This window comes from Conger conger, chromosome 3, assembly GCF_963514075.1.
Source record: "Conger conger chromosome 3, fConCon1.1, whole genome shotgun sequence".
Lineage (NCBI taxonomy): Eukaryota > Metazoa > Chordata > Actinopteri > Anguilliformes > Congridae > Conger > Conger conger.
In genome coordinates this window covers 38,093,219-38,121,123 of record NC_083762.1, presented here as the reverse complement: position 1 = coordinate 38,121,123, position 27,905 = coordinate 38,093,219, and the positions used below count along the sequence as shown (strand labels likewise).

The 27,905-nt window shown below is 42.4% G+C and overlaps 3 protein-coding genes across 7 annotated transcripts in view; 2 read left to right on the top strand and 1 right to left on the bottom strand.

Moving 5' to 3' along the window:
* Positions 1-6,652, top strand: part of igf2bp2a (insulin-like growth factor 2 mRNA binding protein 2a) — a 68,021-nt gene extending 61,369 nt beyond the window's left edge. Inside the window, exon 16 of the mRNA XM_061234503.1 lies at positions 16-6,652. Coding sequence (XP_061090487.1) covers positions 16-111 — 96 coding nt within the window. The 3' untranslated portion in view covers positions 112-6,652. The remainder of the gene's footprint in view (positions 1-15) is intronic.
* Positions 6,653-7,105: 453 nt separating this feature from the next.
* tmem41aa (transmembrane protein 41aa) lies at positions 7,106-22,821 on the bottom strand. 4 transcript variants are annotated; one of them, XM_061234248.1, is made up of 7 exons: positions 22,584-22,821; positions 21,113-21,170; positions 15,170-15,290; positions 14,496-14,646; positions 13,694-13,855; positions 13,389-13,527; positions 7,106-11,275 (listed from the first exon to the last, which is right to left on the bottom strand). In XM_061234248.1, exons 3-7 carry the CDS (start codon positions 15,178-15,180, stop codon positions 11,055-11,057), a joined length of 684 nt encoding a protein of 227 aa, XP_061090232.1. In that variant the 5' UTR covers positions 15,181-15,290; positions 21,113-21,170; positions 22,584-22,821; the 3' UTR covers positions 7,106-11,054. The 4 variants fall into 4 exon arrangements, with proteins under 4 accessions (XP_061090232.1, XP_061090234.1, XP_061090235.1 ...); XM_061234250.1 differs by lacking the exon at positions 22,584-22,821 and having other exon boundaries at positions 21,113-21,248; XM_061234251.1 differs by lacking the exons at positions 21,113-21,170; positions 22,584-22,821 and adding an exon at positions 15,953-18,216.
* Positions 21,829-27,905, top strand: part of ehhadh (enoyl-CoA, hydratase/3-hydroxyacyl CoA dehydrogenase) — a 21,724-nt gene continuing 15,647 nt past the window's right edge. Inside the window, exons 1-4 of one of the 2 annotated variants that reach the window (XM_061234245.1) lie at positions 21,829-22,233; positions 24,146-24,249; positions 24,777-24,946; positions 27,274-27,385. In XM_061234245.1, coding sequence (XP_061090229.1) covers positions 22,160-22,233; positions 24,146-24,249; positions 24,777-24,946; positions 27,274-27,385 — 460 coding nt within the window. In that variant the 5' untranslated portion in view covers positions 21,829-22,159. Of the gene's footprint in view, positions 22,234-22,662; positions 22,862-24,145; positions 24,250-24,776; positions 24,947-27,273; positions 27,386-27,905 lie in introns of those variants that run through there. The other variant, XM_061234246.1, reaches the window with a different exon arrangement.

Genomic DNA, 27,905 nt, shown 5'->3' with positions numbered 1-27,905 from the left:
GTCTCGATTCTGTAGACTGCACAGAGGAAGATCAGAGAGATCATCCTGCAGGTGAAACTGTCGGAACAGAAGCATCAGCAGGGAGCTCCCACACCGCACCACTGCAAGTGACGCGCAGAGCAGCCCCAGCGAGCGTCAGCGATCCTCAGCCGACGAATGTAGCCCTTCCAACCGGACAGAGACAGAGGAGGCGGACCAGTGGCACGGGGAACAAAACCAAAGAACTTTACTGAGGAATGCGTGAGCCAAAGGCTGCCAGTTCAGAGAAGGAGGGTAAACGTGACATTTGTAAAAGCAAAGCAGAGAGAGGACGAAAGGCCAAGATGCGGTACCTGCTGTCTCTGCTTTCAAAGTAAAGAATTCACTCGCCCCGACTAACGTAGGCCTAATGAAAACGGGAAAAGAGTAATGCGATGCGAATGAATGTTTGGATTTTCGGACAGGGTGAGCCTGGGGTCGTGATGGAAAGGAAATTTCTTTAGACTGTTTTGACGTTCAGATTGATATGCTTAGCAGTATAGCAGTATTAATATATATTAGAAACTATATATATATACTCAGTGACCACTTTATGATGCAGATGTGTACACCAGCTTGTTAATGCAAATATCTAATCAGCCAGTCATGTGGCAGCATGGTTCAGTTTTTGTTCAGACCAACATGAAATATGTGCAAGAAATGTTATTTAAATTAATTTTACCACAGTCAATGGCTGTTGGTGCCAGATGGGGTGCTTTGCTTATATCAGAAAATGCTGCTCCTTTTTTCATGTACAACAGTCTCTAGAGTTTACAGAGAGAATGTTATAAGGAATGTTATGCAGTTCTGTTGGCGAAAAATGCCTTATCAATGAGAGAGATCAGAGGAGAAGGTTCAATCTGGCAGGAAGGCGACAGTAACTCAAATGACCTCGCATTACAACAATGGTATGGAGAAGAGCATCTCTGAACACACAGCATGTCAAACCTTGAAGCAGATGCGCTACAGTAGCAGAAGACCAATAAGTCAAAACATAAGTTAGTAAATACCTAATAAAGTGGTCACTGAGTGCGTATATATATCGCTCCAATACGTTTGGGACAAAGACCTTTTTTTTTCTTCTTGATTTGGCTCTGTTCTCCACAATTTGCAATCAAACGATTCACATGTGGTTAAAGTACACATTCTCATTCTCTCATTTATTGCTGGGTTTTTAAAAAAATACATTTTTTTACATAAATTACAAATTGCTTTACACATGTTTCTGATTAGTGTGTTGAATTGCTTCCTTAGTGCAGCTATAAGAGAACTTTCAGTATCTAGTATTGATTCTAGGCTTTTGATTGCCTTTGCCGTTTGTTATTACCATTTGTCCAAATGGCGGCAGAATTATGCCAATGAAAGTCAAGGAAGCCATTATGGGGCATTATGAGTTAGAAACATAGGCCAAACCCGAGGCTTACCAAAATTAACAGTTTGGAACATCATTAAGAAGACAGAGAGCACTCATAATCTCAGTAATCCCAAAGGGCCTGGTGGGTCAAGGAAGACCTCAACAGTTGGTGATCAAAAATGTATCACCGATGCCAAAAAACCCCAAACACCTCACTGACAGATCAGAAACACTCTGTATCAGTGACTACAGTCCACAGAAAACTTTGAAAACAACTACAGAGGCTACACTGTAAAATACAAACCACTAGTTAGGCACAAAAACTTTGCTAAGAAGTACTCAAAAGAGCCTGCAGAGTTCTGGCAAAAGGTCTTGTGGACAGATGAGACCAAGACTGAACATGCATTTCATATGAAGAGAAAACATGAAGCAACTAGCCCTTGAAACAAGCAGAACTCTGCAGTACTGACCTAGCAGAGCATCACCAGAGGAGTTCCTCAGCACTTGGTGATGTCTATGGGTCATACTATTTTCATGTACGTGACATTAATATATAACATTAATATGTATGTATCAAACATGATATTTCCCTGAAATGAGGGCTATGGATAAAAAGTGCTGGGACTTCTATGTGGAAAAACCAAAATGTATGAAATACCCTTTAGCGTAGAACCTGCACTTTAACCACATGTGAATTATTTGATTACAAATGTCAAATTGAGGTGTACAGAGCCAAATCAGGAATTAAAAATATACCATTGTCCCAAACATTACTCACTGTGTGTGTATGTATGTGTATATATACTATATGAAGAGAACAAGATTCATGTTATCACAATATATCTTAGACTATATATATACACACATACACACACATACACACACACACACACACACACACACACACTTACACAGTATATATATACAAGGAGAACAAAGGCTGTTGTCATAGACTAAAGTAGGGTTTTTAGACTTGAACTGAGGTGTTCCAACGTGGGCAGTAGCAGAGGACACATCCAGCCATTTGAACATGGACAGAAAAAGCAGAAAATGTTCAGTCTTAGTGGATTGTTGTGAATCTTTGTCACTGCACCTGTGTGTGTGCCAACACAAGGGAGACAGTCCCTCACATGTCTTTTTGCTTAACATCACTTGGGTTTCTTACTGTCTTCATTTACATTTTTTTCTCAATGTAATTTTCACTTTTCAATTCAACAGAATGTCACTGAGCAGCGTTCTGATAGCGACTTCAACTTCGGTCAGAAAGACGATCAGAGGAATAACGTGAAAATAGTACAAGTCATACGTATACGTGCACATGTGCCGTGCGTATTGTAGGGACATGAGATTGATGTTGAAAGCTATTTCAAAAATTACTGCCAAGAGAGGGAAAGCAAGAACCAGAAAAGATACAAATGAACTGCACTTAAACAAAGGTGTTAAGTTGGTGCAATATTGACAAGGAGCGGTTTTAGCCGAATATTCACCCCAAACACTGCCTTGTACTTCGCATTGAAGTGAAAATAAATATGACTAGAAACTGTGATGTAAGTGCACAGTAGGGGCCGCAGTAGTGTAAATGGCCGTGTCGCCACACCGCTGCGCTTGGCTTAAAACCTCTCCATCCGAGAGCTTTCTAAAATGGCGTGACAGCTGTGAATGTAAGATATGCAGCCTTTGAAAACGTTCCCCTGCCATGTCCAGTGACTCTTGTCAGCGTAGTTTTTCTTTTTTCTTTTTTTTTTTACCCCCCCACCCTGATCAGCAGTTTGCTGGACACGCAGGTGTGTTTAGTGCTTTAGTGCTTTTTATTCATGACCATGGAAGCTTTCAGCCTTAAACATGGCACTGGCGTCACGGGCAGACGTCGTAGAAACATCGCAGCAAGTTCTTTCACCCTCTGAGCTTCAGTTTAGCCTCACCTTTAGACTCTTCAATGTCAGCATCGATACACGTGACTCTCGCTGTGTGTGTGCGTGTGTGTGTGTGCGCATGCATGTGTGCGTGTGTGTATATATTTATATATATATATATATATAAAAAGAGAGAGGATAGCTATTTATGAATATATTTTTCCTATTTTGTGACGAAAACGAATTATAAGAAAAAGCAAGAAATTTTTTTAAGAGATATTTTGTTTAATTGGAGACTACCATGTTGCATTGAAGGGACATGTTTTATTTGGAACACAGGAATGTGACTAATGGTAATGCAAATGATCAATTCCAAATAGCGAGAATAAGAAGTGAATCCCAGCATTACTTTGGTCAGGATGTGAACGGTGTGCATGCGAGTGTTGTGATCTACCTCAGGTCTGTCTTTCATTCCCCGTTTCCACATTTTGTATGCCTTGTAAACGAATAGTTTTGAACATTTTTTTATTTTTAATAAAAAAAATATCTTTAAAAAAAAAACAAGGAAAAAATAATTAGTCTAAACTTTTCAGGGTTACCCTACTTATTTTGGGAGACTGAGTGTCCAAGCAGCTCAAAATGTGTTGTGCTTATCAGCCGCTTTGGCTGGACACCTTGGCCTCAGTTAGTCTGATGGTTATTTTTGCTGAATGAATAGACGAGGGTGGAAGTTCATGGGCTGTGAATGCAAATGTGTCTTATTTCTTGATTAAAGGAAAAAAAATAAATGCACCCAAAAAGTTTAAACGTAAAAAATATCAACATAAAAATAGAGGCAATTGTACCAGCAGACTGCAAATCCAAGTTTATTTAGTGCAAATGTTCTGTAAAAATGTATCAGAAAGAGTATCTCAAAAAGTCATTTGAATATGACTCTAACCAGATAGAGTCAGGTACGATGTGCTTGGATAAGCAACAGGAACGCACAGGCAGATTGTTCAACAAAATGTAAAGCTCTAGTCTTCTCTCTAGTGTGTTACAGTCATAGACAAGACTAGCTGTCACTGTGTATGGGAGAAAGAACTATATCTGTAAACATGTATAATAGAGTCACTAATGCACTAATGCATTAAGTTTATTTTTTCTGTGTTCACCTGCATTCTGAGAGACAGGAATTAAAGAATGTCTTTGGCTTCATTCATGGTCTATGGAATCTGAACTGTTTAGCTCTTTCCTTAAACGATTCCCTCGTCCACCTCCCATGCTACTGATGTGCTGTAAATGTCTGTTTTACCTCTCAGAAGCCTAGCCTGGCTACCTTTCAGTTTGAGTGACTTAATAAATTTAGCACGGTTGACAACTTTAGAACAGAGATGGTTGCTCTAATATCATGCAGAACAATGTCTGCAGAGGAGAATTAGGTGGTGTTCCAGGTTTCGGTCAGCTGCAGTCAAACCTTCCTCCTTTCTGTGCTGTGAACTCTGCCTGTAATTCAGGAACCTCGAGTATGGGAAGAAAAATCTGATTGGGTGAATGGTCAGAGGGTTTAACTCCTGGCCCAGGGATTTTTAAATTCAGTTTTCTTGTCCTTTGAGGACCTCATTGGCTATGCAAGCTCTGTGTTCAGTGTGTGTACAGTTTATCTACCAACAAGAAAAGTGTACAACACAACGGGTGTGCATTCATAGGACGGCCCTGTCAAAACCGCATGAAGGGAGGGGTGGGGGTGGGGGGGAGGGCTAAAATGATGCACACCTTTGTGTGCACACCCAATATATCCATTTTGTAAGCCACACACAAACATTCTCAGTAAAACACTGGCAGATTCTCAGATTTTTGAGTACGTTGAAATCTGACATGAGTTAAAATAGTGAGAGAAGTCTGCTTTGCTGTAGGGGTTTCCATATGTACTTAGAAGCTACCAGAGTTAGCCACTGTTGCTAAGGAGCTACCAGAGCTAGCCACTGTTCACAGGAACTGGAGCAAATTCTCCAGAGCACTGATTAGCGTAGCTTGAAGGAATCAAAGAGTCCTACATCACTGAGAACTGAAATGACTCTTTGTTGAATGTATTTTCAGCTTATTGACACCTCACCATGCTGTGCTGTATGAAGTGATCTGAAAATCCAACGCCTGAACCATGCTGAGAAACAGGCAGAGACAACTGTCTGCCATACTCTCGAACAATTTGAATTTAGAAGACTGTGCTGCATCAGCTGCTAAGGGCAGGGTGATGATTGACAGGTGTTATCTCAGGTGAACGTCTGGAGTGACCAGATGTATCTCAGTCTAGCGTGGTTTGAGATCAGCACTGAGCCGTTCTGGAGGATTCTGGCAGTTTTGGCCATACTGCATATGAGCACTGGGCTGACCTTTGGTGGTTTTCATTTTGACATTTGGTCAACTTTTCCTGCAATGTTTTGGATTTTTATAGTTTTTAGAGATTTGCCAGTACAACTTTCAGCAGGAATTTTGATATAGAATGTTGAATTACTTATTCCACTCTGTTTGAAGGATACGTTTGCCTTTTTTTTTGACACTCTACTATAATCTAGCATTTCAGAACAGTAGTTTAGATATTTTGACTGGCGCAGAATTGTAGGCCCCTCCTGGGGCTTAGCTATGCTGGAGGTTGGGTATGATTGGACTGTTGGAGTGTTGGAGTGTGTCACCATGTGGAAGTAGGGAAGTTCATTTGGGGGGGGTCCATAATAAGATCCCGTCTGGAGCTTCAATGAAACCCACCACAGCATCAAGCTTTTCTGGCCTGCACTGTTTGAGGAGGTGCAGCGTCTATAGTTGTGCAGTCCTTGCCTCATCCACACCTTTCTTCAGTAATGACTTGGTACGGAAGTGCCCGAGCTGCAGTCTCATTGAGAGAGCGCTGTAGACAGGATGTGAAGCTTAACCAGTTACTTGCCTGGATAGAAAGCTGCTATCAACTGACACCAGGATCAGCCTTTTCATGTGTTGGTGGATCACAGAGACTATATTAGCGTGATGTAGGCGGTCATGAACCCCAGTCCATCTACTTTAGCGCTTGGGGGTCCAGCAGGGTGGCTTCAGCCATTTTCAAGTTTTTAGCGGGACTCTGCTGAGGAGCCAACGCACCGCTTCCTGTTTGCTTTTCATAACGGACATAGAAGTGAGAAAGTTGCAACAGGCGTGACTGTTAAGAGGACATTCTGCACACTTTGGTTGTAGTTCAGGTGGATACCATTCCTCCAATTTTCCCATTTTCACCAGTGCATGTTTTCAGCGTTTGGGGTGGGAATCTCACGGTTCTCCAGTCTACCATGTATCACCTGAGCTGGAAAGACAGAGTCATCCTGGTCCCTCCGGTCAGAGCTGTGTTATTGTTTTGAATGTGGGTGAACTGTACTGCCGACCAACCTAGATACGAGCAATAAAGAAAGTCTTGAGATGACGGCTTGTCTTGTCAGGTTTCCTATTTTGTGTTTTTTCCCCTTTGTGTAGGTGGGTGGGGGAGGGGGTATTTTGTATTTCAACCTTGAAACACTTTTCACTCACGCTTACTTCACATTTCAGCTCAGTCTACACCAGATTACATTAACTCAATTTAATGCAGTGCAATGCAATCTCCATTCTATTGGGATTCATTCTGTCATCTGCCCTGTGAAGCACTGATGATGGAAAAAAATCTTATTCTTTGCTCAAACTGTGATTTGTTGTGATGGAGTTAATTAAGCTGTCATTTTGTGTACAATTGTTTTGGCTAATGAAGTGTACTCTCAGCAGAATCATTAAATGTGTTTTATACCTAATCTCTTCAGCAACGTTGCAATGGCCATGTCGGCAACATTCAGCAGAATGTGGAATAATTCCCCAGGAACAGAAGATTTAACAAAGAATACAGCACTACTTTGACATTTTTTATACAAAAGCACCACAATACATGTAAACAAATGCAGTAAAACTTGGCTTTGCTTGCCAAGAAGGTTTGCCACAGTGTGTGCTGGGCAAACAGTGGCAGAAACAACAGCTGAGGTGATCCACAGCTGACAGAATTAAGACTTTTAAGACTCACACAGCCAATCAAACCAAACCCAAAACCAAAAGCATGAATGCTGACAGATCGGAGTGTGGCCAGTGCACGAGGGAGCGGCAATAATTGGACCGCCACTCCGAGGGTGGGGGAGGTACACGGCGGGGAGGATCGCCACATGCAAGCCTCCCTGATCAACTCGGTATCAAGGTACGGGGCTAGAGAACGCGTCGTTCTCATTCTGGCCACCAGGTGGCAGGGTTGTAATTGTTTCCTCAGCAGCACATGGGAATTGATAATAAAAACCAGGGTACCATTGGCCACCAAATTGGGAGAAAAAAGAAAAAAGAAAAATTTGAATGCTGAATCTGAGCATGGTGCATCAGAAATAGGAACTGCCATATACTTTTGGTCAGACGTCTATGTGGAACATTTCAATGGTTGTCTTTTGAATAATTAGAAACAATTTAACCTGTAATACTTAACAGAAATAAATTTGACTGAATGGCATAGTTCCTTAGCATTTATATTAAGTGAGAGGAAGCAAATCAAGTAAAACATATTCTAACCAGTTCACAGACCCCCTCAAATCTCTAAGGGATCAGTTGACCCCAGTTGACTGGTCTGCCATGACAACATAAGGTTTGCAATGTCAAGTAAAAGTGCATTGAATCAGTCTCCACCCAGGAGCTGTTATCAGAAAATTCTACATTCTAAAAATACTTATAAACTAAACTAAATCTATTAAAACAAGTATTGTTATATATTTCCACAAGCTTGCAATATGTCACATTTATACATTTTAGTGCAATTACTATGAATGCAATACATCTGTTTACATAAAAAAAAAGATGAAGAAAATTTATTTTCAGGAAATTGGCACTAGTAAGCCATGTCTGGTGCTGTTGCTATAGTAACAGCAGTATTATTATTTTTTTTAAACCCAGAAATTCCAAAACCAGGGTTTAGGCAGCACACACAGTACTGTGCAAAATCGGACACCACCCTTTCATTTATTACATTTCCAGTCATCAGCCATTCAGTGCAGTTTTTTTGTGTCAGATAGTAATGCAGGAGATGTATATTTAACAGAAAATCAGCTTCCACTACTATACGGCATATCAAATATCAGTGGTTGTCCACTCTTCCATCCTTCCAATCAATAAACAAGTTACAGGCTGTGTCCTACCAGCAAAGGTTGTTACCAAAAGTGTGATCAAATGTTAAGTCTTCAAAAGTGACTAACATTCAACAGACTACAACAACTACCCAAACTGCCTTGTAGATTTCTTTGACATGTGCATTTAAAATGGCTAAAGGAGATATTAGATATAAGATAATTCAATGGCATAAGGAAGGTGAAAGCCAATGGAAAATAAGTGAAAAGACTGCTCAAAAGATTATTGAAAGATACAGACAAAATTTAACTTCTAACAACTGTGCAAGAACTGGTAGACCAATGAGACCATTACCATCACAAAACAGTATTTAAAGGTTTTATCTTTGAGAAACGGGAATCAGATCCACTCTTGTTTCAGATCTGAAGAAATCCACAGGTGTTTCTGTCAATCCTTTCGCTGTGAGAAGATGCTTTGCATCTGAAATGATGTGCAAATTTGGGGCTTTATAAAAATCATCTGAAATTTGTGAACTGGTTTTGATTGAAGGCATCATGAATGCTGATAAATACAAACAGATCTTAAAATACTGTACCTACCATTCAATACCCTCCGGACAATGTTTGATTGGGAGCAAATTCATTCTACAGTAAGATAATGTCCCCAAGCCCACAGCTGAAAATGTCAAGCTGCTGGTGTTCTCAGAACAATGGACTGGCCACCCCAAAGTCCCGACCTGAACATCACTGAATGTGTTTATGATTACTTGGATCAAGAGAAGCAGAAAATGCAAGCAACTTCTAAGACTGAACTTTCAAGAAGTGTGGAAAAATATCCCTACAGATTTCTTTGAAAAATTCAAAGCAAGTCTCCTGAGAAGAATGGAGGCTGCAATATGGAGGCAAACGGTGGACATACTAATTACTGAGAGATTATTGTGCATAGTTGTGGAGTGTAATTTTGTGTTAAATATAGGTTTGTGCCATCATTTTCTGATGCTTAAAATGAAAAATAACTTGCACTTAATGGTTGTTTTCAGTGGAAAGGAAATAAAGGGTGGTCTTGACTTTTGCACAGTACTGTATATTGTCATATATCCACAGTTAAAGTGTACAGGATACATACAATCATATCTACACAAAGTAAAGCCTATTACATACTTACTTACATATGCGAGGAACGTGTGCAAGGAGCAACGCAAGGGTGTTTCTTGCGTCCTTGCATAACAAAATGTGCAGTGCAAATTTTGTTGCGTGACGCAAATGTGTGCTGCAATTCCATGCGCTTCCATTAGGGGAGCTAAATGCAAACAGGATGTAAACATTGTTCAATGAACTACGAACTAAGAAGTAATGCTTTCCGCCCACTCCAACCAGATTAGCCCAGGCTGCCACCTTGTGGGTTGGCAGTGTATAACCTCAGATAGAGTTTGTAACAGGCCTATTAGTGTACCTACAACACAAGTCACATCCACCCAGAAAAATATATACTGAACAATGTCCTCTAAGCAAATCTTGGAAAACTGAACCTTGACCTACACAAAGGAAGCATGGAAGCATGTCTGTGCATCCTAAAAAGTGCCCTCCGTAAAGTTTGGGATAAAGACCCTCTATGTCTTGATTTTCAATTCTTGAATAACCAATTGAGCATGCCTTTCATATGCTGAAGAGTAAACTTAAGGGGACTTAAGCATGAGCTAAAGATGGCTTCAATACAGGCCTGCAAGAGCATCACCAGAGAGGACATCAACGAATCTCAAGACTAAGCATTCATTGCATGCAAAGGATATGCAACAAAATACTAAACATGACTTTAATTTACATAACATTGTTGTGTCCCAAACATTATGGTTCCCTGAAAAGGGGAGGGGGGGGGACTATGTATAAACACGACTGTAATTTGTACATGAAAGCAAAATGTATAGAAATGCCCTTTAATCTGACAATGTGTACTTAAATCACGTGACTTTATTAGAAATCTCAAATTGTGGAGTAGAGAGGCAAATAAATTGTTTGTCCCAAACGTTATGGAGGGTACTGTATATGCTGAAGCTCAGCAGAAGACTGTCAAACCTTAGGTGGCTTGGTCTGAGTTACAGAAGTCATTAAAACACATTAAGCAACTGACAATCTCACACTATTATAAAGGCACCATTTCATAGTTCCACTGCAAGAGTGGTGGAACAGTTTTCCTGTGGGCCTTAAATGTGGACATAATCTTGGTGTGAGAAAGGACAATGTCACACCTTCACAGAGGTCAGATGACACACTGAGAGACTAGGAGTGTGATTTCATAGAAACTGACAATCGATAGTGGGCATAGGCTCACTCCCTTACACACACACACACACACACACAACTTTGGCTCCAGTAATTCTGGTATATAATAAATCCCATCCTCCAAACTGAAGTGCTACACAATACCAAGCTCAGCAGTATTACCGCAATGCGCAACACAGCCGGACAATCACAGACATAGCCGAATCGCACGATTTTTCCTTGCAGTAAACACGCTAATAAACAATATAGAACTGAAACAGTTTTTTTAAAAAGACTTCGATGTCCAGCGATTTTCAAGATGGTTCAACCCTGTTTCTGTGGAGGTCTTTCGGTAGGTTTGTTTTTAAGACGTTCCTTAGGACTACGGTCTTCAGACTAAGATACCGCAGGGCGCCTGCGTGGCGTGTGGATGGTAGGGCGCGCAGGTCATCTGGTTTTCTTGTCCAGGGTGTGTCCGTTCGGCCGCAGGCCGTCCAGTTTGAGGTGGGCACGGCTGTAGCGTTGGATCAGCGCTCCGGGCAGCAGGGCTGCGCAGGCAATGACCAGCAGCTGCAGCAGCGTCCCCCAGGAGAAGATGTCGTCCATGGAGGAGATCTCTGACAAAATGGCACCCGTGTGCACACAGATCAGGTTATACGGGACCAGGCCTTTGGAGGAGAGAGACAAAGTGGCATCATGTATCGAGTCATTTAGCAGGCATCCCGTTCCATTACATTACATTAGTTATTTGGCTGATACTTTCATCCAAAGCAACTTGCAGTTGATTCACCTAAGCAGGGGCCAATCCCCCCTGGAGCAATGCGAGGATAAGGGCCTAGCTCAGGGGCCCAACAGATGCACAGACCTTATTCTGGCTAAACTGGGACCTGAACCACCTACCTTCCAATTCCAACTAGGCTATAGGCTACCCACAGCATTTACTTCCAGCCTTTAGTTCTGGAAATCATAAGCAAAGGAAACAAAACACTAAGGGCCGGATTGCGATTGCGAAGGCAAAAGCAGTCACTACAAGGTCGCAATATCTACATGGGATTTACTAAACTGCTGCAATGGGCTAAAACCACTATCAGGATGTCATTTGCAGGGATTAGGCTTTCCTTTTATGCAAAAAAAGGAAATGTGTTCATGCATACGTACACCTGGAGTGAGGGCGCTAAAACAGGATGGAGATTATGGAAATAAAGACAATTACATTTTCACTAACTCGACTCGAGCGGTAGACGCATAGGATGACAATTAAAAAATGCATTCACTGACACATAACACTCTGGACAGTTGGCCATAGATGGTCATAATGTTGGTGTTCTACCAATATGAGCTGCTGGTAGGCCGAATAATGCCAGATTAAGAGATAAAATAGTGGCACAATTCATTCGATACACAATTCTTTCTGTAACATTTGGTGAATGTATGACTGATGAATTTAATCCCCATTACATTTCCTAGCAATCAACAAACACCCACGTCTAAATATAAATCAGTCCAACCAGTAATTTAGTCCAACCGGACTGAATAAAAAAACCGGACTGAATTTTTACAATGTAAAAATTAACTGAACTTGCAGACTTGAAGCAAATGAAACAGGCATGGTAATAGCAGTAATAGTGTAGTTATAGGATATTGAACATGCTCACTGATGTTTTAGTCTTTTCAGATTACGTTTTCAGTGATGAACAAGAGGCTGAAAATGTTGATGGGGATGTTGAGGATGGGGTATGTGACTTTTAGGAACCTGGTATGCTCACTGATGTTTTTGTCTTCTTGAAGAGAGTACCAGACATGCTCCATGCTGTTTTAGCCTGTTTAAATAGAGTACCAGACATGCTCACCGATGTTTTAGTCTTTCTGAAGAGAGTACCAGACATGCTCACAGCTGTTTTGATCTTTTTGAAGAGAGTACCAGACATGCTCCATGCTGTTTTAGCCTGTTTAAATAGAGTACCAGACATGCTCACCGATGTTTTAGTCTTTCTGAAGAGAGTACCAGACATGCTCACTGCTGTTTTAGTCTTTTTGAAGAGAGTACCAGACATGCTCACTGCTGTTTTAGTCTTTTTGAAGAGAGTATCGGCCATGCTCACTGCTGTTTTAGTCTTTTTGAAAAGAGTATTGGACATGCTCACTGGTGTTTTGATCTTTTTAAAGAGAGTACCAGACATGCTCACTGCTGTTTTAGTCTTTTTGAAGAGAGTATCGGACATGCTCACTGCTGTTTTAGTCTTTTTTTAAGAGACTACCAGACATGCTCACTGCTGTTTTAGTCTTTTTTTAAGAGTGTCAGACATGCTCACTGCTGTTTTAGTCTTTTTGAAGAGAGTATCGGCCATGCTCACTGGTGTTTTGATCTTTTTAAAGAGAGTACCAGACATGCTCACTGCTGTTTTAGTCTTTTTGAAGAGAGTATCGGACATGCTCACTGCTGTTTTAGTCTTTTTTTAAGAGTGCCAGACATGCTCACTGCTGTTTTAGTCTTTTTGAAGAGAGTATCGGCCATGCTCACTGCTGTTTTAGTCTTTTTGAAGAGAGTATCGGACATGCTCACTGCTATTTTAGTCTTTTTTTTTAAGAGAGTACCAGACATGCTCACTGCTGTTTTAGTCTTTTTGAAGAGAGTATCGGCCATGCTCACTGCTGTTTTAGTCTTTTTGAAGAGTATCGGACATGATCACTACTGTTTTAGTCTTTTTGAAGAGAGTATTGGACATGCTCCCTGCTGTTTTAGTCTTTTCAAATTTTCAGAGCAGTGATGCACACGCTCACCGATTAAGACTGACAGGCTGAAAATACTGATGGGGATGTTGAGGATGGGGGAGGTGACGTTTAGGAACCAGTTAGGAGTCATAGGGAAAAATCTTAGGAAGAGCAGGAAGAAAAGCAGACTACTCCTGTTTTCTTCAACCTGGGGAAGGGATAGACAGGCACAGAGAAAGAGTGGCAGGTAGTAAGTGAAGGAGACTGAGAAAAAGAGAGAATAAGGACAGTTCAAACTTTTTACTCTTTTAAACCAACCAGCATCTCTGCATTGGTACAGCACAGCTGGGTTTATGTAGAGAACAGTTACATACCTTCTTCTGCAATACAGCCACTTTGTCTGGGAACAAGCGCACAATGTAGTGTTTCCCAAAGGTGCGAGACAAGAAGTAGCAGTTAATGGAGCCCACAGTGGTGAGCAGGCAAGCCATAAACAAGCCCTGCCATGGACCAAAGAGTGCCCCAGCAAGCATGTTCTGTAAATGAAGAGAGAACAGTTCTTATACAACCGCCAGAAAATTAGCGAAATGCCAAAATATAAATAATAACTGCAGCAGAGGTCACTAAAAGGCTTATGTGCGGTGAACTTGAAAATGGTTTCAGCACCTGTCATTAGTTGAAGAGTGACCCTAATTATCCAGTATATTACAGCAGAAAAGTGGAGCCCGAGAGTGCAGTGCGTGTGACAAAGCGCTGGGCTTTTTATATCCTGAACTGCCAATGTGTTCATCCATGTAAATGTCCTGGAGCTCTAACTTTCTACCCTCTACACAGACTTAATGAGATCTAATGAGTATCTCTGAGTCAAAGGGTAAACCCATCCCCACTCATGTGTGAGTAGGCCATGGCAATGCAGGCAGGCCTGCTAAGCACACATTTTCTGCAAACATTCCTCTTCACCTACTTTCAGCACCTTTAAAACATCAGCTCTTACATACTTTCACCACCTGTGAGGACGATAACTGACACAGGTTTATATGTCTGTATGTAGGTGTGTTATAGAGAAAGAGTAAGAGTGTGTGACAGACTGTCAGTGTGAGGGAGAAAGAGGGTGATAAAGAAAGAGAAATGAGACAAAGGCTGAGAGAAAGGGGGAATGTGTCTGTCCTCCCTCACCAGAAAGGAGGATCCAGGGATGGCAAATGACTGCTTGTAGAGGTAGGCACTGCAGAAGAGAAGCATCACATATCCTTTGTGCTCAGACTTGTAAAACTGCAGCATCTCTGCCAGCTCCCTCAGCTCCTCCAGGTCAGAGGGAAACTTCAGACTGCAGAGGAACACAGCAGGGCAATGAGATGAAATGGAAAGTTTCATCAGCCAATTTAAATAACATTTAAATAACAGCCCAATTTTCAGGTGCCGAGTAAACCTGGTCACACCCTCCTAGCCGAACAACAGCTACAAGACTGTAATATTATAGCTAGCAGCTCAGGGCCATAAAATAGGGCCCTAACCTGGTGTATGTTGTGCTGACTGTACAAAAAGAAGAATAGCCAAAGAAAATATAATAGCCCTCCTGTCTAAGTCACAGTCTCCATGGAGTGAGATAGGAGTCAGAGGCCTCACAACCGGCAGAGTTTATCACCTTTTCTTTTAAATTTGACACAAATAAGACAAAAACATAAATACGCGGGTGCTCAGGTACGTGAGATTAGGCAGACTGTGGTACATGAACAAAAGGTGTATTGTAGATTCCTTAACTCAAAGAGAAGTATTTTTCACAACAGCTATGAAACTTTTCCTATAATTTGGGATAAGGTTAGATAACACATTTGGAGGGATTTTTTTACCATTCCTCCATGCAGAACTTTTCAGAATCCTTGATATCCACGGATTTGCGCTTATGGACCCCCTCTCCAGTTTAGACCACAGGTTTTTGATGGGATTTAAGTCTGGAGATTGAGATGACCACTGCAAAACATAGAGGTTGTTTTGACTTTAGCATTTCTGTGTGAATTTTGATGTATGCTTGGGAGTCATTGTCCTGTTGGGCAATCTATTGAGGACCAAGTTCAGTCCTCAAATCTATTGAGGACTGAAGTCTCAATTTCCTAGCAGACAACCAGATTTTCTTCCAAAATGTCCTGGTACTTTGTTGAATTGATTGTGCCACTGATCTTAAATAGTGCCAAATAGTGGCCACTCCACTGAGACTGCCCACTTGTGGTCACTGAGGGACTCCACTCTGCAAGACCCAAATCTCTCTGCTCTTTCCTCATCTTCCTCGACCTATCATGGCCTTCAATACCTTCAACCATGAGCTTCTGCCCTCATCACTGACTGGGATGGGTGTCACAGGATCTGCACTTGTGTGGTTACCTTCCACCTTCCACAATCGTTCCTACAAGGTGACTTGGAGGGGCTCAGCCTATGGCCCCCACCCCTGGTGGACTGGTGTCCTGCAGGGCTCAGTTCTTGGGGTGACCCTTGATGACAATCTCAGCCTTGCGGCAGACATATCCTCCACTGCCAGAATCTGCAGGTTCTTCCTCCACAACAATATACGCTATATCCATCATCTCCTGATGAAGAAAGCCACCCAGGTCCTAGTCCAGGCGCTTGTCATCTCTCACCTGGATTACTGCAACTCCTGCCTGGCTGGTCTCCAAGCTTGTGCCATCAAGCCCCTCCAGCTGGTCCAGAATGCTGCAGCCCGCCTGACCACCGGTCAGCCCAGGTTGGCTTGTGTCACCCCACTTTTCATCGCCCTCTACTGACTGCCTGTTGCTGCACGCATCCACTTCATGGGGCTAGTGTTGGCATTGGAGGCTGCTACGGGGAATGCTCCACTTTACACCTCCATATTTGACAGTAGGTATGAGGTGCTTCTCCTTGTATGCATTCCTCTTTTTCCACCAAACACGCTGATGGTGTGAGTCATAAATCCAATGACATTAGGCAATCTCTAGGTGCTTGGTTTTGTTCATTGTACTCAGTAAGGGTTGTCTTCATGCCATCCAATAAAGTGTTTGTTGGTATGGTGCCATTTTATGGTTCCTTTTTTAGACTTGGCAACCCCAAGATGCAACCAATCTCTGCAATTCTTAAACTGTGATTCTTGGGTTACTTATGGCCTCCCTCACCATCTTCCTCACTGTCCGCGGGGACAACATGTTGTATCCAGCTTCGGACACAGACTACACCATGGCTACCCTTGCCATCTTTAGCCATTCTCTAATTTTTGGGATTTTCTATTGGTACAGGCAATAATGGTACAGGCACAGTTGCATACAGGTTAGCTGGTATTAGTAGTCGTGGGGCAGCCTGTAGTGTAGTGGTTAAGATACATGATTGGGACATGCAAGGTCGGTTCTAATCCCGGTGTAGCCACGATAAGATCCGCACAGCCTTTGGGCCCTTGAGCAAGGCCCTTAACCCTGCATTGCTCCAGGGGAGGATTGTCTCCTGCTTAGTCTTTATGTCGCTCTGGATAATCTGCCAAATGCCAATAATGTAATGTAATGGTATTCATTTTTGTTTAGAATATTAATTGTTGGTTTGTTTGGTTAACTTTAGATTTTAATCTTGAAGCTGGAATCACAGTTCACAGCAAAAAAAAAAATGCAAGGGAAAGCCAATTTCCATGATTTCAGTGACTGTTGTCAATTAAAAATAAATATATATATCTGCCACCCAACACGCCAATTCAGAAGTGTCTAGATATCCATGGCTCAGCATTGGCATGGTTTCAATCAAGAGTCTGTGGGGCACCACAGCAATTACTAATATTACTAATAATTACTCCTTATGGCTGCAAATAATAGGAACACATTTATTATTGGCCTTGCACAAATTAGATCAGTCCATGTTGTCCATAAGGGAAATGTATCTGCATGTCCAGTAAGATGGGGAAATGTGGGAGAGGGGTTTTCCATTGCAAGAGGGAATGAAATGTGATCAGGCCAAAAATAGATACGGCTTCACTGGTGGTTCTTCCAAAAGGAAAGTATTAAATACATCTGCTGTTATACACTGATGAAACTCAGCTGTAAAGTTATCTGGTGGTGTTACTTAAGGTGATGTTTAGAGGCTACAGCTGAGCCACGTGGTCCTATCTCATTGGTCAGTGTTGCCTAGTCGTGTGACCTGTCTCTGATCACTGTAAGTGTGTTCTCCAGGTTTTATTACGCTTACACATGCCAAGTGAGAGACATGTGGTCTTCTCTTCCCTCAAGGAGGACAACCACACACATTAGCCAAATGACTAATAACACACGTGGTAACATCACTGCATTGCTGACTGCATTCATTTTGATTGTATTGAATATGTAAAAATTACAGCATTAAAATCAGTTGCTCAGCAGTGTCCAAATACATCAAACATATGCATAGCTGACCTAATGTAATTGCCAAATATTTTAATCCTCAGCAATAGCCAACTTCCGGCTTGCTATCTAGCTAGCTGGGCTAATGTTATTTAGTAAACATAACATGTTCTAGATTTTTAGCCAGATTTAACTATGTGTGTCCTTTCTTGTACACTTCAATGGCATAGTTATGATGACAAATAGACCACTAGAAATGTATGTGAGAGACAGAGGGTATACAACAACATTAACTGCCTCTTCTTAAATTCTGTCATTAGATGACCCTTTCTAAAAGCCAATGCTTAAATCATAGATGGCATTTGGCTAAAGTGAAAAAAAAAAAAAACCTCATACAAAGTGCGCCACACCCAGGACTGCGCGGTTGACCTATCAGTCATACTGGCCACATGACACTTCCGAAAGCTCCTGGTATTCTCTGAGCATTTCAGTTCGCTATGTTCCTTTAACTGGTCAGAGGGTGAGGCTTGCTCACATATGATGTGAAGCTGCTCTCTGGCATCCAGCCTGCACCTCATCAGCAGGACAGGTGGAGAAACTGGCGAGACACAGAGACCCGCTCCCTGACCTGCAAGTTGGGTGGATATTGCTGAAAGTTCAGTAATAGGAGATGACAGTGAATGGCAGCATTTCCCCCTGGCCTGATCTCATTTCTCCACGAGAATCTGACCCAACCATTACCCCAGAAAGTAAGTGAAGACGTGGACCAAGAGAGTAACACCACATCACTGCTTATTTATTTTCATGTGTAGCCATTGGTTACCCGTGGGAAAATTCCAATAGCTGATTGGTTGAGTAAAAGACATGACCACACACCCCAGCACAAACAAATAGGGCCTTTGATCTTCTTCTCCTGACTACTCTCCGCATAAGACTTCACAAACAGATTTACAGAGGCTACACTGCAAGTCGCAAACCACTAGTAAATTGGCAACAGGATGGCCAGCTTGCTAAGTACCTAAAATAATGTGAGTTCTGGAAAAAGGTCCTATGGACAAATGAGACCAAAACTTCAGACAGTCTTGTAAGGGTATTACTCTAATCCACAATAATTATCATAGTAGCCTTGTGCCCAGACTAAGCCATAGTGCTAGCAAGATCATTCCATCATATTTCTTATTTTAAAAAATGACAAACTTCAAACTGCATCAATCAGTAAACTTGACCCATTTTTGATTGAATGTAATTGTTTACAGTGGGTTCAATGAATAACAGTATTTTTGGACAGAGTAGGCACAGTATGCTAAAATAAGACAGGTCTGGCTCCTATGCTAATCACACAGCTTGCAAGAGTATTTATACTGATAGAAATGAGGTAGCTAGATAATTTAGTCCAACAACCACTCTGACTTTTACCACTTCTGACTTTCAAAGCTCTACATGCTCTTGCACCAGTGTACATCACTAAACTGCTTTTACCCTATAAGCCAACACGGTCACTCCATTCACAAGATGCAGGCTACTTGGTAGTCCCAAAAATATCAAAATAACTGATTAATCTTCTGTAGAATTTTCTCATACAGAGCCCTCTTGGACTGTGGAACACCCTTCCAAAATGTAAAGAGATTCAGACAGTCTCATTATTTAAATCTAGATTAAAAACATTTTTATAATCAGGCTTAAAATCAGTTATAGTTTGAAGACTGTAACTAGTTGTATATTTCTGGAGGTTGTCAGGTAAGGCTAGGCTATGGTAGGCTATGGTACAGTGGGAGGAAGGTGGCTTACCCTAGTTTCATGACCACGTGATCAGAGTTGGCCACTTCAGTGCTATATAAACTGAAACTGAGATGGAGCTTTGGCACAGAAACAACATTTTATTCTATGTACTGATAAATTCTGCAGTGCTTAATATCCTTGTTTCTTTTTCTCCTGGGGCTCCTCTCTGTCCCATGAAATCATGTGCTGCTCCAACCGGGTCCCCACTCTGAGGTCATAGCCCGGTCATTTCCCCTTTGTTTCTCCCCTTCTGTTACTCTGTAAAAAGTCTTTGAGACAGTCTTCTGTATAAAATAGAATTGAACTGAATTGAACAATATCAGAGAGAGGTTGTCTGAGTTTTGTCACAGTGTATTCCTGAGGGCAATTGGCCCAAGTGAAAGGTAAAAGGGCCAGTTTCAGGCCCAAGGAAAGGAAGTCAAAACATCCAGAGTCAAATAACATGAACATGTAATCCATTTTCCTATGAATACATTTACATTTTTTGTCATTCGGCCGACGCTTTTAATCCAAAGCGACTTACAAGTGCATAGGTTCTACCACAAGTCAAAGCATCACATCCAGAACTAGGAAAATACACATGGGATGCTGTTCTAAACACAAACCTATGCAAAATAGGTTAAACCTATTAAACCATAAACCTATGCAAAATAAACCCTTTAAGACGACTTGTGCATCAGAATGAAACAGATAATTCCATTCTTACTGAATTTGGCAGACAACTGCAATTTCACAGGCAAATTTTCACCAAAATAACGGTAATGCATGATCCTCATTTATTTATCTAGAAATTTAAAAACAATCACATTTCAATCTAACATCTAACTTTGTTTAAGCAGAGCACTTTTTCAACGGGCACTTTCATTCATCCATCAGAATTCAGTGGTCCAACGAGCTAAATTATTGACAGCCATTAAAAAAAACGAATTTCAGAGAGAACTATATCTACATGCATTACACTTTATACAGCACTGGTTCCAAACTGATGGTCGCTAATGCTATGTTATGCTACTAGGCTAGTTCATTGGGCTCTGCAGCTGACTGGCACCTTTAGGGTAGATACTTACTGTAAAGCTCATTTTGGATTTTCAGACATTAAATTAGAAATATACTATGTATTTTGAACATATTTTACCTATTTAATCAAATCTAACGATTCTGTTATACATTGTGGTCGCTCTGGAAAACTGTCGAACATATGCTAATGCGTTACATGAACAGAATTAGCCATAATTATCTGAGTTGTCAGAACATAGTCTGGCTGGTCGAGGGAGCAGTGCGGTCTTCTCATTTTATTCGCCTAAAATGAAATCTATCTTTATCTTAACATTGCACATTATTAATGTGTATTATTATGTAATAATGTATTATTAACTGATGGAACTGATTTTCAATCAACTGACTGATATTGGTTCAATATGGTTTTGTCTGGAACCTATAATAGAGTTTTAAAACCGACAAAGTGAGACAGCCTACGCGGGTCATCCCGGGTGAAATAAACATAAATAGCCTACGAACGATCCTACATGCCCCTAATGTGTTCGGGTACTAAAAACGAAGTCATCACTTTTATCCAAACACAAGTTCAATTAATTAATTTAGGTCAAGTTAGGCTAGTCGCTTAGGCTATAACATCAAAATAAACTCACGATATCCCCATTCAATTAGGAAATAATTAAGTTACCAGACCTGTATTCTTCTACAACCACGTCGTCCTCCGAGTTGCAGTCAGTCTTTTCGCCTTCATCTTCCCGGCGGAGATGTACCGGTCCAGGCGGAAGATAATAGGACAGAATGTATAGATAAAAAGTGGCTGTAGCGACAACAACAATTAAACCACATACTGATCGCATGGTCCAGAATGAAAGCTATTTGCAATAAAATCCACTCTGATGTTCTGGAAAGTAAAGCTCCTTCAGCACCACTTCTCAGTTGTGGACGGGACTCGTGTATCAGAATGTAAAACTGGGCAACACTATGGTCGCTTCAACAGCTCTGCCAAAACTGCACCAAAACTTCGACACACACAGTGCATCATACATACCGATACAGGCCTGATTTGACAGTGATAGCCTGTGAGAGTCATGCAATGGAAACTTTTCGCAGGTGCTATGCTCTCTTGACGTCGGAAAATTGACGGTGAACACATTAATGGGTTGTATTAATTTAGATCGCTAAAAATTAAATTAAATTTTAACGTTATTGTGTCCATTGCCTGTTACAGTGAAAACTACGAAGTTAGCTACCAAATAAAAACATACATAGCATAGCCTAGTTATACTCCCCTGAATTCTCTCACTGTCAGTAGCTACAGTATACGCCTACATACAGTAGGCTATCCCCTATGTTTAACTTTTAACCTCGTTATTATGTTGCTCTAATAAATCCAGGTAGCTGCACGTTGAATAGCCATTTGGCAAAGGCAGACCTAACTTGAGCTATAACTTAAGCTAACGTTACTGCATAGAAATGAATTTATTCGCTAGTTCGAAAAACAATGAATCCCCGCTAGCTGAAAACAATTAGCTAATGTTGAGAGGGAGGGGTCTCAAAACTCAGCGACAAGGTAATACACTTGTCTTTAGCCAGCCCCTTGTTTCTCGGCCTCTGGTCGGGTTTGAAGTTTTTGTTTATTTGTTGACGAGCCAGCAATAAGTCTCAAGTCCAACCCTTCAACCTGGCAATAATGTACAAGGTTGTGCTCTACTAGCAGTATAGCCTACATAGCTAAAGACGATGGCAAGATACACTCGAATTCCAGGATCAATTGCATTGATTACACTGACAAATCCACCTGTGAACGCGCTGAGGTGAGTTTTAAAAGGAGAGAAACAACCAATCAACCGAGTTAGGCAGTTTTCCCCAAACAGCATTTTGTCTAAAGTTAGTGGCTGTTTGCTCGATGTCAGCGACATAGTTGTAAAATAAAAGTTACGACTTTAACTACAATATGATTAGCTGGAAAACTATCCAGCGTACCATCGGTCGCTAGAATGCTTTTTTAGAATTCGTTTTAGATAACTTGTCAACGCGTTAGCTTGCTTTTTGCTATGTACTAGCATAGCTAACGTTAGCGTTAAGCTTATGTACTGGACGTTGCTTACTAGCTAGTGAACGTATTACACATTATGCCTTCAGCGTAGTAATTAGAAATAACTACCTAATTAGCTGAGATTAGTTGCTCTTAGATGTATGGAATTTCAGCCGTATTCCCTTTCCAGGTTGATATTTCATCTTTAGGTGATAAGTAATTTTAAAATTCGAAATATCTGATGTTTTAACTTAAGCTAACGTAATGCTGCGTTCCATTTGCCGTCTGAGGTCTCAATTTCCCAGTTGAAATGTCCAACGTCCGACCACCAAACGTTCCAGGTGCACGACGCCAAACGGCTAAACGAAAAACATGGCTGACCCTGAAAAACTGGTGGTATTTAAGTGGCAAGTGTATAACATGAGCTGTCCATATTCTGCACTAACCCAATGGCAATATTACCACTCGTTAACTGTGCTCCGGTCTAACTACATTGGTAGCTAATCTGCAAAAGTCTTTTGGTATTTTTTACATTTTCCATCTTTTGTGCAGGGAAGATAACTTTCAGAAATCATTTGCCCTAACCAGCTAACTAAACAAAATTGTTTCACATCAATTCACACGCAGAATTGACAGTATGTTTTGTTTTAATATCACGCAGGAACAAATGCTTAGGAATTCCGACTTTAAGCGACGTTCTATTGCACGTTTCCTGGTAGGAGGTGGGAAGAACTCGACTTCCGAGTCTCTAATGCAGCATAAGAAAAGGAAGGAAGTTGCTATGCATTTGCTGAAAAAGCACGCAGCTGCATAGAACAAGGAGCATCAGTCTATGGGTGCATATTATACTAACCTTTAGGCCTACATTTGTGACCTGACCATGGTCCAGAGTCCAGCACTGTACTCACAGTACCACATGACTGCAGTATCCTCAAATGATTCACCCTCTTGATATTAAACAAACTGGCGGGCCGCTGTGATTGCAGGATTTTGCTGCCACCAGTTACCCTGTAGCTCAATCAGCGAATTAGCCATATGAACCATGAGCGATTCAGTCGCTGCTGTTTATATCACGGAATGTGGCTATAAATGACAGATCATGTAAATGATTGGGCTAATTTAATCACTTAGACTAGAAGTTTGAAATCCAGAAACAGATACAGTCCGCCTTGCCCATCTCTGATATACAGTACAACAATCAATTAAAAGATGCCTGATTGTTTCTTTCATCTGGCAATTTGGCATTGTATCATCCAATGAGTTTGGTGGCATTTGATTGAACCTTACATTATCAATGATTACATTATCAATTAATTGAAGCGAGCCAGCACCTGTGGCAGCCATGCAAGCCCAAGCTGTAACATACCCACCAGCACGGGTGTGCTTTGGTTCTTGGGCAGTTCCTCCACACTCACTCCGATGCAAGTCAGGCTTGGTCTCATCTGTCCACATGACCTTTTTTCCAGAACTCTGCAGGCTTTTAGGTACTACTTAGCAAACTTGTAACCTGGCCATCCTCTTTTTGCAGCTAATTAGTGGTTGGCATTGTACTGTGTAGCCTCAATATTGTGAAGTTGTGGAGTCTTCTGCAGAGAGTAGTGAAGTAAACAGTGTGCAGTTTGCCTGTGTGTACAGCAGGAGGGAAGGATGGGTTGCTCACTGACTTGCTCACTTCCCCTTGTTGTCCGCAGTGCTGCAGTGCGACAGGGCATCACTGACACCGTGAGCAGAGCCGTCAGTGACCCAGAAGTAAAAGGCGTGGTGCTGTGCGGGGAGAATGGGAAGTTCTGTGGGGGTAAGGTTGTGTTCATAAAACCAATTTGCAGGGGTGATGCAGTGTCTTTGTATGGTTGTTTTAAGTTTAGAAGAAGACAAGAAACCATATATAAGGTTACAGGTGATGGGTAAGGACAGTTATTAAGTGGATCATAAAACGTAAAACTGAAATGTAGGAGACACAAAGGAATTTAATTGTCAATCTATTCGTTTGACAATTAAATCAACTGGTCTCACTTCATCACTTAAGTTTTTCTGTGTAAATATAGTAAATATCAAGTAGCAGTAAATAGGAACTTCACCCAAAAGGAGAGTGAGTTATTTTGATATGCGTCACGCTCCTTCCACTTATGACAGTATGATGGTCACGATAGGGACATCCCCCCTGTATAAGAATAATTCATTATCATATTCACAGGGTTTATTAATTCATTACAGTACATATCCAAGGAATGTCGTTCATTTTGTCAGACCTGCCATAAGTCTGAGTACTGTTCCACTAAGCATGCATTCATTTAAGTCGCATACTTTTTTCTGTGGTTCCAGGGGCAGACATCAAGGAGTTTGGTGGACAAATGAAGGGACCGCATCTTGTTCCGATGATCGATGCAATCGAAGCTACAGCCAAGCCTGTGGTGGCCGCCATCGAGGGCATGGCTCTGGGCGGGGGCTTGGAGCTGGCGCTGGCCTGTCACTACCGCATCGCCCACGTCAAGGTCGGCTCGCTCTGCCTGCCCGCCCGCTCTGCCAGCCCGCTCTGCCCGCCCGCTCTGCCCGCCCGCTCTGCTCTGCCCGCCCGCTCTGCTCTGCCCGCCCGCTCTGGTCTGCCCGCCCGCTCTGCTCTGCCCGCCCACCCGCTCTGCTCTGCTCTGCTCTGCTCTGCCCGCTCTGCTCTGCTCTGCTCTGCTCTGCCCGCTCTGCTCGCCCGCTCTGCTCTGCTCGCCCACCCGCCCGCTCTGCTCTGCTCGCCCACCCGCTCTGCTCTGCTCTGCTCTGCCTGCTCTGCTCGCCCGCTCTGCTCTGCCCGCTCTGCCCGCTCTGCTCTGCCCTGCTCCGCTCTGCTCTGCCCGCCCGCTCTGCCCTGCTCCGCTCTGCTCTGCCCGCCCGCTCTGCTCTGCCCGCCCGCCCGCTCTGCTCTGCTCTGCTCTGCTCTGCTCTGCCCGCTCTGCTCTGCTCTGCTCTGCCCGCTCTGCTCTGCCCTGCTCCGCTCTGCTCTGCCCGCCCGCTCTGCCCTGCTCCGCTCTGCTCTGCCCGCCCGCTCTGCTCTGCTCTGCTCTGCCCGCTCTGCTCTGCTCTGCTCTGCTCTGCTCTGCTCTGCTCTGCTCTGCTCTGCCCGCCCGCCCGCTCTGCTCTGCCCTGCCCTGCTCTGCTCTGCTCTGCTCTGCTCTGCTCTGCTCGCCCGCTCTGCTCTGCCCGCCCACTCTGGCCCTCAGGGGTCATGGTGCGCTTACGTGTTGTGTAACATTCTGGAATCTTCCTTTCCTAGGGTGGTCTGGCACTGACCTGTTTGTCCTCTACAAGTGCTCATGTAATGTTTGATTACAGGAAAAATAGCGTTTTGTGATATTTCACAGTCGGATGAGTAACTTACTATACCCGAACAGCTCTTGTGGTTTTCCTGTTGGCTTTTGTAATATTTTTTTAATAGAGTAGAAACAAAAACAGGAAATATATCTTTAAGATTGTTGTAAAATATTGGAAATAATCTGTCGTAAGACTAGTGGGCAAGGCAGACACATGGGGAAAATGTGAACACAATAAGACATACAGCAGTAAGACATTGGTAAAGGTGTCCACAAAGTGGAAAATTGATGCAACAATGCCATCTTTAAAAAATATTTAAGAAAGATTCAGTGAGATGCACTGCACAAAAATGGATTGAAATGCAATGAACATGCATTTTAAGTCTGGAAAATATCAAATGCAAAAAACTAGAGCTATCCATTTATTTAAAGCATTAACATAGATGCAGTGCTGTGAAAAAGTATTTGCCCCCTTCCTGATTTTCTCTGTTATTACATACTGTATTTGTCATCCTGAATGGTTTCAGGTCTTCAGACAAAATTTAATTTTGGCCAAGGGAAAGGGAGTAAACACAAGACGCATTTTAATAATAATTTCATTTATTTAATGAAAAACATTATCGAACACCCATATCACCCATTTGAAGAAGTACTAAAAAGTAATAACTGGTTGCATCACCTTGCAGAAGAAACTGAAACCAAACGCTTCCCATAATTTGATATCGTTCATGTTGCGGTGGCGGAGTTTTAGCCCACTCTTGTTTGCAGAACTGCTTTAATTCAGACATTTGTCTTGAAGCATTTGTCTTCTTTCATCAGAAATTTCTTCACAGAATTTTCATGGTTTCCAATCTGTTGAAAGTATTCTTGTTGGACAGTTTCTTTAAAGGAAAATTCCAGGCATTGACAACACTGACATTGTTAAAATGTGCATATTGGTGGTGTAAAACAGATCCCACTTGCTGTTCCCCTGTTTTGTGTAGTATTTCACTTTTCTATAGTGTTCTGTGAAAGACGTGCCATACACCATGGTGGGCACAGTACAGTTTTACTGTATATGATGATTTTGTCTTTAACTTGCTATAGCACCAACTATAAGTGTCAGCCCCTTGGGGATAACAACTCTGTGGTTTTGTCTTGAATTCCCGCTAATCAGCTTTCCGCAATGCTCTTACTGAGATAAATTTATCAAGAGGACATGCCAATTTCTGCAGTGGTAGCAGCCTCAATAGTCCAGAATGCAACAGTGTGGCTTTGCGGTGGATTGAGGGCATCTTACCTCTCACCTCAACTATAACTTTCTCTCTTGGTTTACTCGGTGTCATAGACAGGAGTGGAGGACACCAGCTAAATCAAGGTCAGTTTCCTGGTCCCAGGCATGTACCTTAGCCCCTAGGCTATACACCGGGGCATGAACCGCTTACCTTCCTGGTCCCAGTCACGTACCTTAGCCCGTTTCCCTCCGGTTGCGGTTCTGCTGACCACAGAGCTGGTTTTATTTTGTGCTCCTGTCCCCGCAGGCACTGCTGGGGCTCCCGGAGGTGGCCCTGGGCCTGCTTCCAGGTGCAGGGGGAACCCAGCGTCTGCCCAGGCTCATCGGGGTGCCCGCTGCGCTTGACCTCATCACCACAGGTACCCACAATGCCCCACAGCACCAGCGAAAGCCTCATGTATGCAAACCTCCCATGAATCTGACATTTAGGGCTAATGTAGGATTGTGGCTGCCTGCTATGAGAACTGAGCTGCAAGGGTATTTGAGAGACGAATGATGCTAAGAACTGTGGAGCTAGTTTGGGCAGACAACTCGAGAAGGGTCGCCCGCTCACGTGATCTCTATGTCTAATGCAGGGGTGTCAAAGGTGTCCTGGAGGGCCGCAGTGTCTACAGGTATTTGTGGTTTCCTTTCAATCAGCAGCCAATTAAGGCCTTGAGAACCCCCACCCAGAGCTAAGTGTGTGGGCCCCTTAGCCGATGAAAGACTTTGAAATGCATCTTTCGTGCTGAAACGCCAAGAACCAGCAGACACTGCGGCCCGCCAGGACTGGAGTTTCACGCCCCTGGTCTAATCGAAGGGGCTTTATAAAACAGATCTGATTGGTTCAATGCAGTGATACTTTTTCTATATACCACTGCTGTGCGTTCTAATGCTTGT

What these genes read in the sequence shown, in the direction of transcription:
- tmem41aa (XM_061234247.1), bottom strand. Translation starts at nt 21,276, where the DNA reads ATGCGATCAGTATGTGGTTTAATTGTTGTTGTCGCTACAGCCACTTTT. An exon ending in TGGCTGTATTGCAGAAGAAG is followed by an intron (nt 13,528 to 13,693) that starts GTATGTAACTGT and finishes TCCCTTCCCCAG; the next exon opens with GTTGAAGAAAACAGGAGTAG. An exon ending in CAGCCTGTCAGTCTTAATCG is followed by an intron (nt 11,276 to 13,388) that starts GTGAGCGTGTGC and finishes TCTCCTCCAAAG; the next exon opens with GCCTGGTCCCGTATAACCTG.